This window comes from Malania oleifera, chromosome 10 (genome assembly GCF_029873635.1).
Source record: "Malania oleifera isolate guangnan ecotype guangnan chromosome 10, ASM2987363v1, whole genome shotgun sequence".
Taxonomy (NCBI): Eukaryota; Viridiplantae; Streptophyta; class Magnoliopsida; order Santalales; family Ximeniaceae; genus Malania; species Malania oleifera.
The window spans coordinates 32791668-32806662 of NC_080426.1; the positions used below are offsets into that span (position 1 = coordinate 32791668).

Here is a 14995-nt window from a genome sequence, read left to right on the forward strand (position 1 = left end):
TCCTCAGGAGAAGAAACAGACATTGAAAACTGATGAGCTAAACAAATCTAAATTTGTGTGCACATTTTCCTAAAGATTCTTAGTCTAATCTCAAATTTGGTACGCTGGAGAATGGAGATACACTAGAATAGAAGCGGAATGAAATGAAAAATCACAACAAATCAGTAAAATTATAAAGACTATTTTTATTCCATTCCATTTTATTCTTTTGCAAGAAACAAGTAATAATATTTATAATTTTAAAAATGTAAAAATTTAAGCAACTATATTTTCAAAAGACACATATAAGTTGACAAGTGAAAAAAGAGGCGTAGCAAAACATAAATTTAGTTATTACTCATACCTTTGATTTGAGATAAACTGGCAGCTTTTAAAACCTGATGCAAATCAAAGTGGTTAAGTACATTTGAAGTTACAAGCTCGTAGAACCTACATTTTTTTTTCTCCCGAATAAAATTGGAGGACATCAGCATGGCTCCTAGAAGGGTTTTTGTTGGGAGCACCAGATTGTGGAAAAACAGCAGTAGCTAGAAAAACAGAATTAGCTAGTCAAAAAAAAAAAAATCAAAGGCAGACGAGGGGCAGAGATCATCCAAAAGAAAGAAAATCATTCGATGATGCAAACTCCTTGCTTTTCGTAGACTTATCATTCCAACTCTCGTGATAGCCATGCTATCGTGAAAGAAGGGCATAAGATGGCAAGTCTTCAAGCCGTGTCATTTCTTCATGCATAAGCTCTCTTTCCAGCTGCCGACGAGTGGATTTCATCACCGTCTACAAAGAAACAAAACAAGAGAAGACAACATGGTAGTTAATAAGATTAAAAATAGTTTTATTTAACAGGCTGCTTAAGATGAGCAGAAAATTGCGTATGCTAGTTTTGAATAATGGAGTCATTAGAAAATAGGTTGATGGACTATCATTAAAGAATTTATCATCAACTACACATTCATTACAGCACAAGTATCGCAGCATTTGAGAGCATAGTTTTCAAGCCTTAGATTGGATTTGGATTTGGATGGATTTGTGACAAAACTCAATACAATTTTGTATTACATTTTATCTAAATCCACACAAATCCAAATCCAAAGCCTTTCCCAAACCATGTGTAAAGAACTTTTAGGTCTATGGTCAATTGAAAACCACAGCATCTTTGATTTCCATGAGGATAAAGTGGATAGAGCACTGCTTTAAGAATAAAGTGACCTTTTGAATCTAGAGTGCATGTTTTGCTCTTTGATAAAGATACATACATTGAAGTCCATGTATGTTGCACGCATTTCAAGCCATTGATGATCCATCAGCTTGAACGTAATGCAATAGAGAAGATCGAACGCTGATTCATTTTCTGTCAGCAGAAGAAAGAACTCTTCAAGTCAAACCTATAAACACTTGAACCAGTTCATTGCATATGCAAAAGTTCATTGATAGCTTTTGGCTCCAAATCTTGACATAAGCCACGAGATTTTTATATGCCTTGCAGATGAATTTGCAACAGAGCGGAAATTACAAATAATAATAATAATAATAATAATAATTCAAGACAACCTGTCATTGCATGAACTTATGAGTGGCAGCATTACCTGAAAGGAACTTCAAAAAGGTTGCTCCTGCCAGTGTCCGTGGTTTTACTGTAAATTGAAGAACAGTGAACTCATGAAATACATCAAATTCCCATGTCTATTAATTATTAGTATAAGATAAAATGATCCGCACAAAAAAGCAGCTATAATTCAAAGGCTCTCCACTTTATGTTTGTTGCAATCTCTTTTTGGCCAATACAATCCCAAGACTAAATTGCTCCAATAATTTGGAAAGATAATTTGGAAAAGGAGAGCCAAGTACCATTCCTGGATGAGCCATGGAAATAAAAAACACTCCAATAAATTTGAAATGATCCCTCAATTTTGACAGAGCATGCTCTGCATTCATTTATAAATGCAATTTGTTCTTGTAATATGAAGGTATCACTATACTGATAAGCATTGGATTAATAACATGTGATTGAGAAAACTTATAAAAAAACTCGCAAAATTAAGTGCCATTTTGAAATTGCAAACATTCAGAAACAATATACCTTCTTCAAACCAAACCACACATAAGGTGAACAAGAAAAATTACAAACCCGCCTCAAGATCGAGCATTTGTATGAGCATGAATGTGATGTTCACGCCAGCCACGGCAAATGGGTATTCCCAAACCGAACGGTCACCTTCCTGCTTATGAAGAAGATCCTGAAAGGATTGCTGCATGGAAAGGGATGACAACTTATATCTTACAATAATTAGCCAAAAAATACCTTGTAGATGAGGGGAAAAAAATCAGTGCCCTTGTGCAATAAACAGAAAGCCTGAAACATCATCATGAACACCAAGCAGCATATAATATTTTACAAAACAAAACAAAAAAAACAAAAACAAAAAAAAACAAACAAACGAAAGGCAGAGGTCAATGTGATTCATGAAGACAAACAATTAATAATCTGCTTATCAGTTTATCAACCGTCACATATCACTTCTCATCATTAAACTTCCCAAAAACCAAACATCAAACCAAACCAAAAAAAAATGGCCCCACTTAATATTATTAATTATATTCAATCACCAAATAATTAGTTCTAACTTGTAAGACTTTTGTTAATCAGTAATTTTCATTCCAAACATCAGTTCGTATATTATATAAAAGTCTAAGATTAAGCATTCAATTTATTTTTTCTGTGTTTTGTGAGAGAGAGAGACATACCGGAAAGTTCCTTGCAAAGAATAACAAGTTCTCCAATGATATAAAACCACCACCCCTGACACATTATCCAAATATTAAAAAATTCGGAGAAGAAAAGAGATGCTGTGGGGAGGGGGCAATGGCAAAAAGAAATGACGTGCTAACAGAAAATGAGCCCCTGGAGGTTACAAGTTAAATGCTAATTACCTAAAGTCTGTGGAAGGATCTTTTCCTTGCCAACCCATTTCCTTCCACTGCTCAGATATTAAACCACGAAGTTCTTCGTCAGGAAAGGCAGCATTCCACAAAGCCCTTAGAGCTTCCTGAAATAACATAATTAACAGTTAATACTAACCAAAAATACAGCCTTCAAACTTCAAAGAAGTGAAATGAACAAGTAAATAAGCAAAAGGAATGCGCTATCTACATGGCCTATATATGTCTGTGTGTGTGCGCGTACACCAGAGCACAGCAGTTCATCTGGATTTAAATTACCATCAATTCTAAAAATTTTACCTAACCTTAAAAAAGGAAAATACCTGATGTTCAGGGACTGCACTATCATAGGAAACATCTATACGGCTCTGGAGCCTTTGCAAGCTTTCCTCCTGACACCACCAAAATCAAAACAATTAGTTGTGAGTCAATAAATCAGACAACTGGCACGGGAGTTAAACTTGAATCAATAAAGAGCCAGTTTTCCTAGTTTTTATGGCTTTCGCTAGACATGTATCATGGAGTAAATTTATCATCCAGAAAGCATACCAAGTCAAAAGGAATATCCTTAACAGTAAAATAGGAGATATTTTGTGCCTCTTTCTTTTTACATACAGGTATTTAAAAGAAGGGGTGCGAACACATAATATCCAAAAGACAATGCAGCTTGTTATTCAAAGAGAATTTACAAAACATAAACTATCCACCACACTGCCAGGAAAACTTCAGAACATAACAAATTATTATGGAAAGTCTGAATGCATAAGACCATGATAAAGTTGGTTGATAGTAAAAATAGTGCCTTCCAAAAATGTATTAGGCTTTGGCATTAATTAACATTTTTTCTTGCTTTCTTCAAATAACCAAAAAAAAAACAAAAATTCTCACCAGCCTCAATAATATTTGCTTATTTCATTAAAGAGAACTAGAAAGGCTATTATCATAGTTGAACTCGCATGCCTAAAGAGGAATGCAGCTGAACCAAGCTCAAATGTGAATCATTAAAGTGCATGGAAAGGGAATGGGAACAGGAATATAAGACAGTATGAAACATAATATTGTTAGCGTAGGCTTATTTTCTTGTGTATGGTCAAAATTTAAAAATTAAATCCACTACAGAAATTGTAACAAAGATACAACTATGGTGCCATGGCATCATAGGTCAAAATAATTACAATTAAACCTGCTATCTACTCTCCTATATCTAATTCAACTAGCACATTTGTTAACAATCAAATAAAGCATTTGACTAAATTATGGTGAAATCACCAAATGTGAACCATGCACTTAGACAAAACATTGAATATTCTTTCTAATGATGCCCTTAACGTGACACCCGGAGTGACGCAGTGCATAAAGCTCCCACACCATATGGCATGATGCATGCATCCCCATTTCAGAAATGAATGTTCTAAATTGCAACTCGCTTAGGGAAAATGAGTAACAGAAACTTTGAGCTGATCCATATAAGGTTACAGGCACAGTCCAGAGCTTCTTTAAGGGGGAATAGTTGGCCATAAAATAAGAACAATTTATGGGAGAAATAACAACAAAAAGTATTGTGAAATTTGTGTATCAATAAAAATGCAGGAAAAAATAAGTCAGATCAAACTCAAACAGATGGGACAATAAATCTGAAATTTGATGAAAGGCATATGATATTCCATTAGAGGAACAAGATAACTATTTCAAACCAAAGAAAAGGCATCAGCACAAACCGAAACTTGAGGATATTAACTAAAATCTCTTTTGCATTTGAATAAATATGTAAATGTTGAAAAATTAAAAAGAAAAAAAAAAAACGAGAATAGAAAGCTAATACATGTACTCATTACTTGAAGATTGAAGTGCCCCTCATCAAAGATTTTGTTGTAGTGTAAAAATTTTACCAGTTATGCTTAATTATTATAAACAAGAAATGCCATAACTGTTTAAATGGATGAAAGAACTTGAGACAGGAAGGAAAGCCTTCTTGATTCAAAGTATAATTATATATTTCATCAAAGTAGAAAACTTAGGGAGTCTTCAGTATCATTTTTATTTTCTCTTTTCTGTTTTTGTGGCAGCAGTGAAGAAACAAGTGGTGACAACACATTCAAATATGGTAGTCAGTTTCCAGTTTTTTGTTGTCAGTTTTCAAATGTTTTGACTTTAGTTGTTTGGCAACCTGTTGCTTCAATAATCCAATATCCAAAATCACTTTTTCAGATTAAAATCATTGTGAAAAAAAATTGATACAAATTTAAAATAAAATTTCCATGCAAATTTAAAATAAAGTAAAATCATTCCTAAAGTTTCTAAAATTTTGGAAAATAATAAAAAACATCCAAAACATATTTCCACCAATTGCAACCTTCATAATTAATGTAAATTTCGATTTTTCTGGAGTATTAATTTAACATTTAATAATTAAGAAAAAAGAGTCTAATCATTTCTATTCTATATTATAACATCTTTTAATTATAAGAAGCATTTTTAATTACATTATTTTGTAGTTTTTCAAACTGAATATGTGTTTAATTCGGTTTCTAACTTGTATCAATTTTGGGAACATTAACCAAACAGTTGTCCATTTTAGTTATGGTGTTGGTTTTTAATTTTCATTTTTGTAATTTTTCACATGATACCAAATATCCTCATGCGCGCTCGTCTTTTCTAATTATCTACTCTTCATGATACTCGTATTTCTACTTTCCTTCTCTTGTATAAGGGTGTGCAATCTTAAGATTTTCATTTTGTGAGGAACCTTAATCCTAGGGTTATAGTAATACAATATAACTCGTAGGTCTAAATTTATTAGATTATTATTACTTTAACAAATAAAATAACAGAACTTGTTTAATTTATTATTTTTTGTATGTGTTATGTGCCCAATAGATTGATGGAGTATATAATGTATTTTATTTTATTAATTAATTTATCACACATATGATTAGTGAAAAAGTGAAAATATACATAATTTTTCTATCAATAGTGGTTTAAAGCAAATATAAAATTTACTGCCCTTACTAAACAGCATTAGTATAAGATGAGCTGAAGGATCAAAAATGCACTAAAACTCTTTTATAAGAAGGGCTGAGAGCTTAAAACATGCAAATAAACCAATATACATAAGATTGTGTGGGCTTTAAAAAAATTCTGGTCTGTTATACCCCTGCTTCCCATTATGTAAATCTGCTACTCCCACTTCCCACCACACCATGCTACTTGCAACCGCTATTTATCAAATATAAATATTTTTACATTGAATGTGATCCTTAAGAAAATCAATACTACTCGCTTCAAAAGCAAAGACTGATAAGGCCTTGTCACCGGATGTCTGTGTCGTTTGCCTTGTGAGCAGGAAAATGTGCCCTCATTTGTTTTTTACATTGTCCTTTAGTTTGGATACTTTGGAATAATCTGTTTGGAAGTTTCAGCGATAAGTGGGTTTGTTCGTGATCTTCGGAGGATTTCTATGATTGTTACATGTTTTAGGAGGGAATTAAGGAAAAGTTTGTAATGAAGCACCATTCTTGCAATCATTTGGGTGTATTTCATTGGGAAAAATGCTAGAATTTTTAAGGGTGTGCCCACTTCTCATAACTTGATTTAGAGTAGTATTTCTTGCATTGCAATGTTGATTAACGAATGGTTTGTTTAGGAATGTTCCCCTAGAAAATTTGCAGCATGATTGGATTGTTTTACTTCACTAAATTTATTTCTTTCTTTTATAATTGTCATTTTGTTATCGAGGAAACCTTGTTCTCCTTGTTTTGTACTTTACCTTCTTTCTTAAATACAAAATCATAATAAGTTCATTGTCTCTATGGAGCAATATCTTAACCACGTTATTCCATCCAGCATCGCCACATTCTACCATTTTCAGTGCACTGACTTGAGAGAAAATCTATGGAATTTAAAAAACTCAAATAACACAAAAGCATTTAAAGTACAATAATCCTTAAATTCTTTGAGAGAAATAAAAATTATTGATGATAAACAAAGGATGATGTTCTAAAAGGGAAAGAAAGATACTCTATACTATAACAAAGAATCTAAGAGAAGTGGGCACCTCCAACCTACACATTTTTCCCTTACTCTTCCTAAAAAATGCCCCTGATATAACATGTTATCTTTTAATTACAAGATTCATTCTCCTAAAAAATAGTAAATTTGATAAATGTGGGGCACACACGTGTGTCCCTACAACTAGTATTCTAAAAGGGATGAAAACTGAAATAATTAATTGTGTTCTAATTTTGTATGTCACTCAAACATAAAGTGAGTTCAAGGGTCCAAATGCAAATACTACAATTCTTTCTTTATTTTTTTATGGGGGGATAGAGATTTGCAACAGAAAATGGATATTCAAATACAATATGCAAGGTTCTAGGTAATGGTTCCAATGTAAAGAATGTGATATTAAGTGGTAATATCAATCACAAAATCAAGAAGCCCCCAAACACAAGAAATAATATTGCAAACAAAAAACAGCTTTACTCGAGCAAAACAACCCAGTCTCTCTGTAGATTTGACAGAGGTAAGTAAATGGTGAAAGAAACCATTCACAAAGACCCCCATCAACGCAAGAGACATCACTCTATTCCAAAGAAAGTTAAGAGGAGTATCCAAGTTCGTAACAATTCTGGCGTTTCTCTCCAACCAAACACACCAGAAGCTAACCAAAATTTGTACATTGCCAAATGCCTCTCCTTTCCCCTTTCCAAACTCCTTAAACAACAAAAACGTACAAAGCACCTCCAAGGAGGAAGCCTCAAAAAAGGCCAAAAAATTTACTTCAAAGGATCCAAGAAAAATGACAATGCAAAAACAAGTGCAAACACGTCTCCACTCTTAAAACAAAGAACACACGCATCAAGCAATAAAAACTTGTTAGGTCTCCGTTACTTAGGCATGTCATTGCTATTAACCTTTTCAAGATTGCTGTCCATAAAAAGGCATTAACCTTTGGAGAATAGGCTTTGGCTTTCTAAAGAAAAGAATAGGGAGCAAAAGGAATAGCATTGGTAAAATGAGAAAAGAAAGATTTACAAGAAAATTCCCCAGAATAATCTAAGGCCCAAACTCTTATATGTCACTCCTCGATTGAAGCTTTTAGGACAAAGCACATCGAGCAAAGGGGCAAGCTCACTAGTCTCTCCCTCATTAAGGTTCCTCACAAAGTGAAAATCCTCAAAGCGCCCACACTCTTGCAACTGAAAGAAAGCAAAGACAGAGAAATCATGACAAGAAGATAAACAACAGCGATGACCTTACACATTAGCCAAAGGAGCCTCCCCTAACCAACCATCCTCCCTAAAAGCTTCCCCAATTACCAACACTGTACGGAACATGGGGGGTGGGGAGGGGAAAAGATAAATCTAACACACAAATTTCCAAGGACACAATATATAATATGAACCCCAACTTTAGCATCTCATCCATTTTGAAGAAGTCCAAATCTCCTACAAATTACCTCGTGCCAAAGAAAATCAAGTTCTAAAGGGAAGTGCACATGACGATTTTTCTGCCAAGGAAATGTTTTTGGACACCAAATAATTTTTCAACCAAAGCTACCTCCCATTTGGTTATACACACCCCCCCCCCCCCGCCCCCCAAAAAAAAAAAATTAAATAAATAACAAGATGGTCTCAATCATGCTTGCTGACTCCCCACCACAAGAAATCTCTAATCAGTTTCTCCAAGCTACAAGCCACTCTTGCAGGATTTTTGAAAAGGGACAAATAGTCCAGGGAATAAAAGAAAGGCATGAATAAGAGTATTGCTGCCCCAAAGAGTGTAAAGGCCTCCTTTCCACCAATCCAACCTCCTGCCAACTCTCTCAAAAACCAAGTTCCAAAAGGAATAAGCAGTTGGGTTACCACCTAAGGGGGCACCTTAATAAGTGAACTGCCAACTCAGAACACCACAACCAGCTAACCATGCAAGAGGACTTGCATTGATACCAATACCCACAATGCCACTCTTACCCTATGTTTGGGAAAGGCCTTGGATTTGGATTTGTGTGGTTTTGGACAAAATGTAATGCAAAATTATATTGAATTATGTCAAAATCCATCAAAATCCACATCCAAGACCCAAATTCCATGCTCCCAAATGCAGCATTAAAGAAATTAATCCGAAGACCTGACACTTTTTCGAACACTTTCCAAATAGTTAACATACTGGAAAAGCTAACCATATCCTACAAAAGGAGAATGATATCATCAGCAAATTGCAAATGCAATATGGGTAAGCTCTCGTGACCCACCTTGATCCCTCCCACCAAGCCTCTCTCAACCCCTTTTGTCAATCCTTCTACTCAGAGCATCAACCACTATAGAAAAAAGGAAGCAGGAAAGATCACCATGTCTTAGACCCCTAGAGGCACTAAACCAAGGTTTAGACTTCCCGATCAGTAGAACAAAGAAGACCACTGACACGAGGCACCCCCTAATCCATTTTATCCATCTCACTCCAAAACCTTTTCTGTTCAACATTCTATCCAAGAAATCCCAACTAACATGGTCATAAGCTTTCCAAAATCCAATCTCAAAACCAAGCCCCTCTTATTTCTTCTGACAGCATCTTCAATAACCTCATTAGCTACCAGAGCTGCATCAAAAAAATGTGAAAAAACAAAGAACTATTGCATTTCAAATAGTTAAGTGCAAAGGAAGAAAAAGATTCATATTGCCAAAACCTACCAAGACTCACCATAACCTAAAATGTGTCGGCCAATTCAAACTGTTTTTGCAGATATTTTTATCTAGGTTCACATCCTTTTCAAACACTAAAAAACCAGTATTTTTTTCCTATCAAATCAATAACAACTGTGATTGACATTTAAACCATGGCAAAGAAATTTTAAAGTGAAAATCAAATTAGTCAAACCAGAAAGGTGTAACCTGGGCTGGAGTAAAATCAAATGAAAGGCGAGAATCACTCTCTCTTCTCTGAGCACAAACACAAGAAAGACCTCTGCCAAGCCATGCTGCTGATCCTGCCACAACCTCAGCTGTAATCAAACAAAGGAATTAACACATGAATAATGAAGTTTCAAAATCATAGCACTCAAGGAAATCATATAAGACAGATGGCAGCAAAAAATTGCTGCCAGTTTATGACCACCCATCTTTCATAGTTTTCTGAAGCATGACTCAGTCCAAAAAAAAAAGGAGCGCAAATTTCAGAATCTAAATTTAAAATAGGGAAAATACTGCTTTTTGTACACAATCAGCTCCAATTCGTTCAGTCAAAAAGCTTGTTGTATTTATCTCCCTCAAAAACAAAACTTCTTTGATTTTTTATGAGCAAAAACCTAGGCGTGATGTGAAATTATTGGTGTAAACTTCCTTGACTTTCAAAGCTAAATACGCAAAGAGAACTCTTACCAGTAACCAATCCAAATAATAGAGTAGTATTCAACAACTAGTATTCAACAACTACACTCAAAGAGCACAGCAGGCAAACAATGAAATTCAGACTTTAGAAGCTAACAATAATTTTTTTTCAAGTATCTATCTCTAAAAACATTGCTTCTATTGGATGAAATTCATATTCCAAGAAAGAAAAAAGGCAAAAGTTCCCTACTTTTCAAATTCCAATTTCATGCATCGCTTTAAAACCCAGACTGAACCAACCCCAAGACTAAAAAAACCAATTTGATGAGATTCAACCAGATCCAGTCCCTTAGCCAGCCCAGATCAAGGGTGAAACTCAGTTTTGCACTGAACCAGGTTCAATTCGGTCAACTGAGTGAGACTTGGATAAACTGGTCTAAACTAGCAGGAGCAGACCTGGCCGTGAAATAAGTTGGCGTGTCTGTGGCACACAGGGTTAAAATTTTGCACCACCTGGTAAATCTCTGGAGAAAACAGATGCATAAATGCATCTGCTTTTATAGTCACGAATTATATATACATATTATATATATATATACACGCGCGCACACACACACATATATATATATTTGAATATCATGTGACATGTTTTCACTTTTTAAACAGAAAATCACAAAGTCACACTTCAACTCTAATATTATAGAATTCAAACAAAAAAAAAGTCATTTGAATCTATAAATAACATGTTTCAGATCATTCAAACAAAACAAAGTTATTGGTGTATATAAACAAAATTTTTCAGATTATTTTAATTCTTTAGTCTTTAGACTTTACACTAAATATGTATGAGTGAAGTCACTAGTCTGGTTCAGTGGCTTCATCAATTGATCACCCATATCCAAGTACAGTTTGAAGCACAAATAAGGTGGTTAATAATACAATTAACTCAATTAATTAGTATTTTTATTAATTTCTTCAAGTCATGTTTGGTTAATAATCTATTCCTCCTATCCATATAGTTAATTTCCTCTAATCTCAACCAGTTAGTATTAAATTTGACTAAATTCATATGTATATATGACTTTTCTTGATTTACTATTGGATAATATAACTCATTAAAAACACAAATTTCAAGGAGAAACATCAATTAAGCAACCACTAGCCTACAGTACTAAAAATAAGACGGGCCCTCAAGATATGACACATGCTTCAAATTTAAAAGTGGGACTCTTGGAGAATTTGTGAGTTTTGGGGGGCATTACGTCTCAAAACTGCATCTTGAAGCAAGCCTAGTGGCAAAAGCATACAAGCCTTAAATGCATTTTTTCAATTCACAAAGTAGGAATTACATCCAAGCTATCCAACATATATTTATTCCCATCCAAACACAAAACAGACGGTACAATTCTACAATGATTAATTGATAGCAAATTCCAATAATGGAATAAAACATGAGAGTCAAGGCAACTGCTCAGATCCAGCCACTTTGTGCAATGCTAAAAGGCAAATTATACAAGTGTAAGTACATGTTTAATAAAAGTGTCTAGTACTTCAGAACATAAATAGAAAATCAAACAGAAAATTCCACAACAGTGTCGTTAAATAAATGTACAAATAGTATTAAATAAAATAAATAAATAGAGAACCAATAAATTAGCATCAATCAGCTCTGTACATTTCTGCAATCTGTGGAAGTTCTAGCACCAAAGATCAGTACATAATAGAAGCTGTCTTGATTATTGTCACCAACGAAATGCTAAAACCATCAAACCAGACTCTTAAACCAATAAATTAGAGTAACCACATGATCACATCCAATTATTTATCATTTTTCTAAGAATCAGTATTGCCAAAGAAGCTGACCAAAAGAAGTGAAACCAAAATAATAATAATGAAAGAGCGATGAAAACAACGACCATAACAACTAATATCCTGGTCACAACAAGACAAAATCCATGTGTCAGAATTCAGAATGATTGATGAAAATATAATCGCAAATATTGTCATACAGTTAATAACTGTATGACAGCCAAACTTTTTAAGATATAATACATTGTCATGTAAAATTTTTTAAGAACTGGAGAAGATTTTGACTCATTTTCAGATATAACAGCCAAAATAAGACATTATAACAGAAACAGTAACAAATAATCGAAAATTGAACATTGAGAGTAAAGCTGTTTTAAGAAGTAATGGACGAAAACCAAAACAACAACACTGCGTTTAGAGCATCAAACATCAGTTTAATAACATATTAGAAATACTGATTTCTCCTGTAATAGAAGTAAAATATGCCAGGACAAAAAGCGGTTTACAACAACGAAATAGGCATTCAAGTCCAATGGATCTGTTCAACAATTAATGGAAAATTTTAACGAAGTCAGTTGAACACTTATGCAGCAAACAGTAATCTACTGTCAATAGTTGCTGAAATTCAAAAGATCTCAAGGCAGGGGACACCATACGTCGTGTGTATGAGAGTGAATGTATGCGCGCGTAAAGGAACAGAAGAGGAAATCAATAAAAACTAGCAGCTCACCCACCAAAACAAATTTGAATATCAGTACCCATGAAGATGACAGGAAATCCTATACGGATTCAAAACCAGGCATATTAATTTTGATCTCGAAAGGGTCTAAGCTTCCAGAAGCCCAGGAGAGAGAAAGAGAGAGAAGTCAGAAAGAATGGTCAGACTCTGAGAAAGAGAGAGGGATGTAGAATATATCGCATACCAGACGTTGAATGGCAGGTGTTGCCACGCTCTAGACCCTGAGAAATTCTTCTGACAGCGACAAATGACCCACCACGTTCATCCATCCTAGGCGAATATGCATTTAAACCATTGCTGAACTCATCATTTCTCAAACTCAATCCGTTCGAATCTCACACAACGCATCAAACGATAAGATTGTACCAAAACCTCCACAAAATCAACAAAACCTGAGCCTAAACCACCAGCAACCGAAAAAATGCAGAGCAAAACACAACCAAATCTGATTAAAAGTAGCAAGAACCCACTGGAAACGCCAAAGACTTGCGAAGCAAAAACAGAAAATAGAACGTTCTTCAATTAAAACCGAAAAAAAGATAGCCGAACGAACAAATTCTTCAGTTACAGGAAAATCTCCACGAAATGCGCCCGACAATGGATCAAACACAACCTCTCGCCCACCTCGAACTTCTTCCTTCAAAGAAAATACAAGATTCTTGAATATAAAACGCCATGAAAAGGCTAGGGTTTCAAGATCTGCAACGCAAACACCATGAGCGGTTACAAGCGCTCTGTCTCCCTCTCTCTCTCTCTCTCTCTCTCTGTATGTTGGGATGGCGTCCGCCCGTTAAAAGAGAGGGAGGGCGATTATTCTGACGGGAAGCTTTTATAAATGCAAAAAAAAAAAACGCCTGATAGCATTAATTTATTTTTATTTTCTATTTTTAGATTTTTAATATTAAATATTATTTAATTACTAAATAATACAGTTTGAGAAGGGATGAGTGGTTGCTTGGTTGTTCGTTTGCTCCAAAATCAAAAAGTGGAAAAAGGCAGGTGGCTTTAGTGATTAGTGGGCACTACCAAGGGTATAATAGTAAATTCGTGTTGTCAGGTAATGGTTTATGTGTCAATTTCTAATTTCCCGCTCTTATCACCATCGCGAATGAGGGACTAAAGAAGTGAAATTTTGACTTCATTTGGAAATTTGGCTTTGTACCTAACTACGAGAACAATTAGGTCGATAGCGGTCCCTTAGGGTAATGGATGTTACTACCTAAAAGCAAATTTGCATGAATATGTGTTCTTTGTGAAAAAATTAACCTTATATTTGAAATTTCATATTTTAAATCTTAAATTTATATTTATATAAAATTAAGATAAATTAAAAATATTTTTTTATGAAATCATATTTTTTTTAAATAAAATATAAAATTATATTAATTTAAAAAAAATTATATAAATTTAAATTCAGATCCTAATATTTAAACCTTCAAACACGAGTGAGTTTTCAAATCTTTCATCTCAAATACACGCATCCTATGTTTTGACAGCTGTTTCAAACTTTAGATTATAAAATTGTATCAAATGTCTTACAAACTCCTACAATTCTAAATATAAGGTTTAAAATATATGATATCTATTGCTACCAAAAATCGAATAGTTTTTATTAAACTGTCTTTCGACCGTAACCACTTGAAAAGAATCAAATAACAACGGCTTGAAGGACCCGATGTGTACTCTAAGGATCACTCTGATGCCTAAGTTAGGGAATGAGCGGCTCAAATTGTTACAGTAAATGAAGAGTAAGTGAGAATGAAATGTTTTCCTCCTCCTATGATCCCTTTTTATAGTAGTGGAGGCAAACTCTCCTTCAACTTGATATTTATGAGTGTGTCATTATGCTTAGGAGGTTATAAATATCTTAAGGGAGGTTATGTAAGACATCAATAGTAGCTCTCTTGCAACCTTATCATTAAGCTTAGGGGGGTTATAGAGAACTTAAGAGTGGTTACATGAGACATCAAATATTGGTCTTATAACTGTCCAACCCTATGAGCGTTCTTATCAATTTTGGGTATATCAATCTCAAATATAGTCAAACACTACCTCAAATACAAAACTTAAAATTGATACGCTCAACACACTGTTGAAAATTATTTATTTTTTAATTTTATTTTCAGTATAATGCAACAGAAAAATAAGTTGCGAGACTAAGTTTGCTTACAATGCTTTTAATTTC

General features: G+C 34.2%; 1 protein-coding gene across 2 annotated transcripts; it reads right to left on the minus strand.

The window, feature by feature from the left end:
- Positions 1-311: 311 nt before the first annotated feature.
- Positions 312-13697, minus strand: LOC131165723 (uncharacterized). Of its 2 annotated transcripts, XM_058123741.1 has the most exons (10): positions 12995-13697; positions 9828-9937; positions 3261-3329; positions 2929-3044; positions 2743-2797; positions 2300-2350; positions 2126-2216; positions 1584-1631; positions 1254-1348; positions 312-774 (listed from the first exon to the last, which is right to left on the minus strand). In XM_058123741.1, exons 1-10 carry the CDS (start codon positions 13077-13079, stop codon positions 673-675), a joined length of 822 nt encoding a protein of 273 aa, XP_057979724.1. In that variant the 5' UTR covers positions 13080-13697; the 3' UTR covers positions 312-672. The 2 variants fall into 2 exon arrangements, with proteins under 2 accessions (XP_057979724.1, XP_057979725.1); XM_058123742.1 differs by lacking the exon at positions 2300-2350 and having other exon boundaries at positions 2126-2246.
- Positions 13698-14995: the final 1298 nt, after the last annotated feature.

Excerpts from the sequence above, each read along its gene's own strand:
- LOC131165723 (XM_058123741.1), bottom strand. The coding sequence starts at position 13,079 with ATGGATGAACGTGGTGGGTCATTTGTCGCTGTCAGAAGAATTTCTCAG. Across the intron at positions 2,798-2,928 it reads GATCCTTCCACAGACTTTAG|GGGTGGTGGTTTTATATCAT; the intron begins GTAATTAGCATT and ends ATAATGTGTCAG. Across the intron at positions 1,349-1,583 it reads CTTTTTGAAGTTCCTTTCAG|AAAATGAATCAGCGTTCGAT; the intron begins GTAATGCTGCCA and ends TTCTGCTGACAG.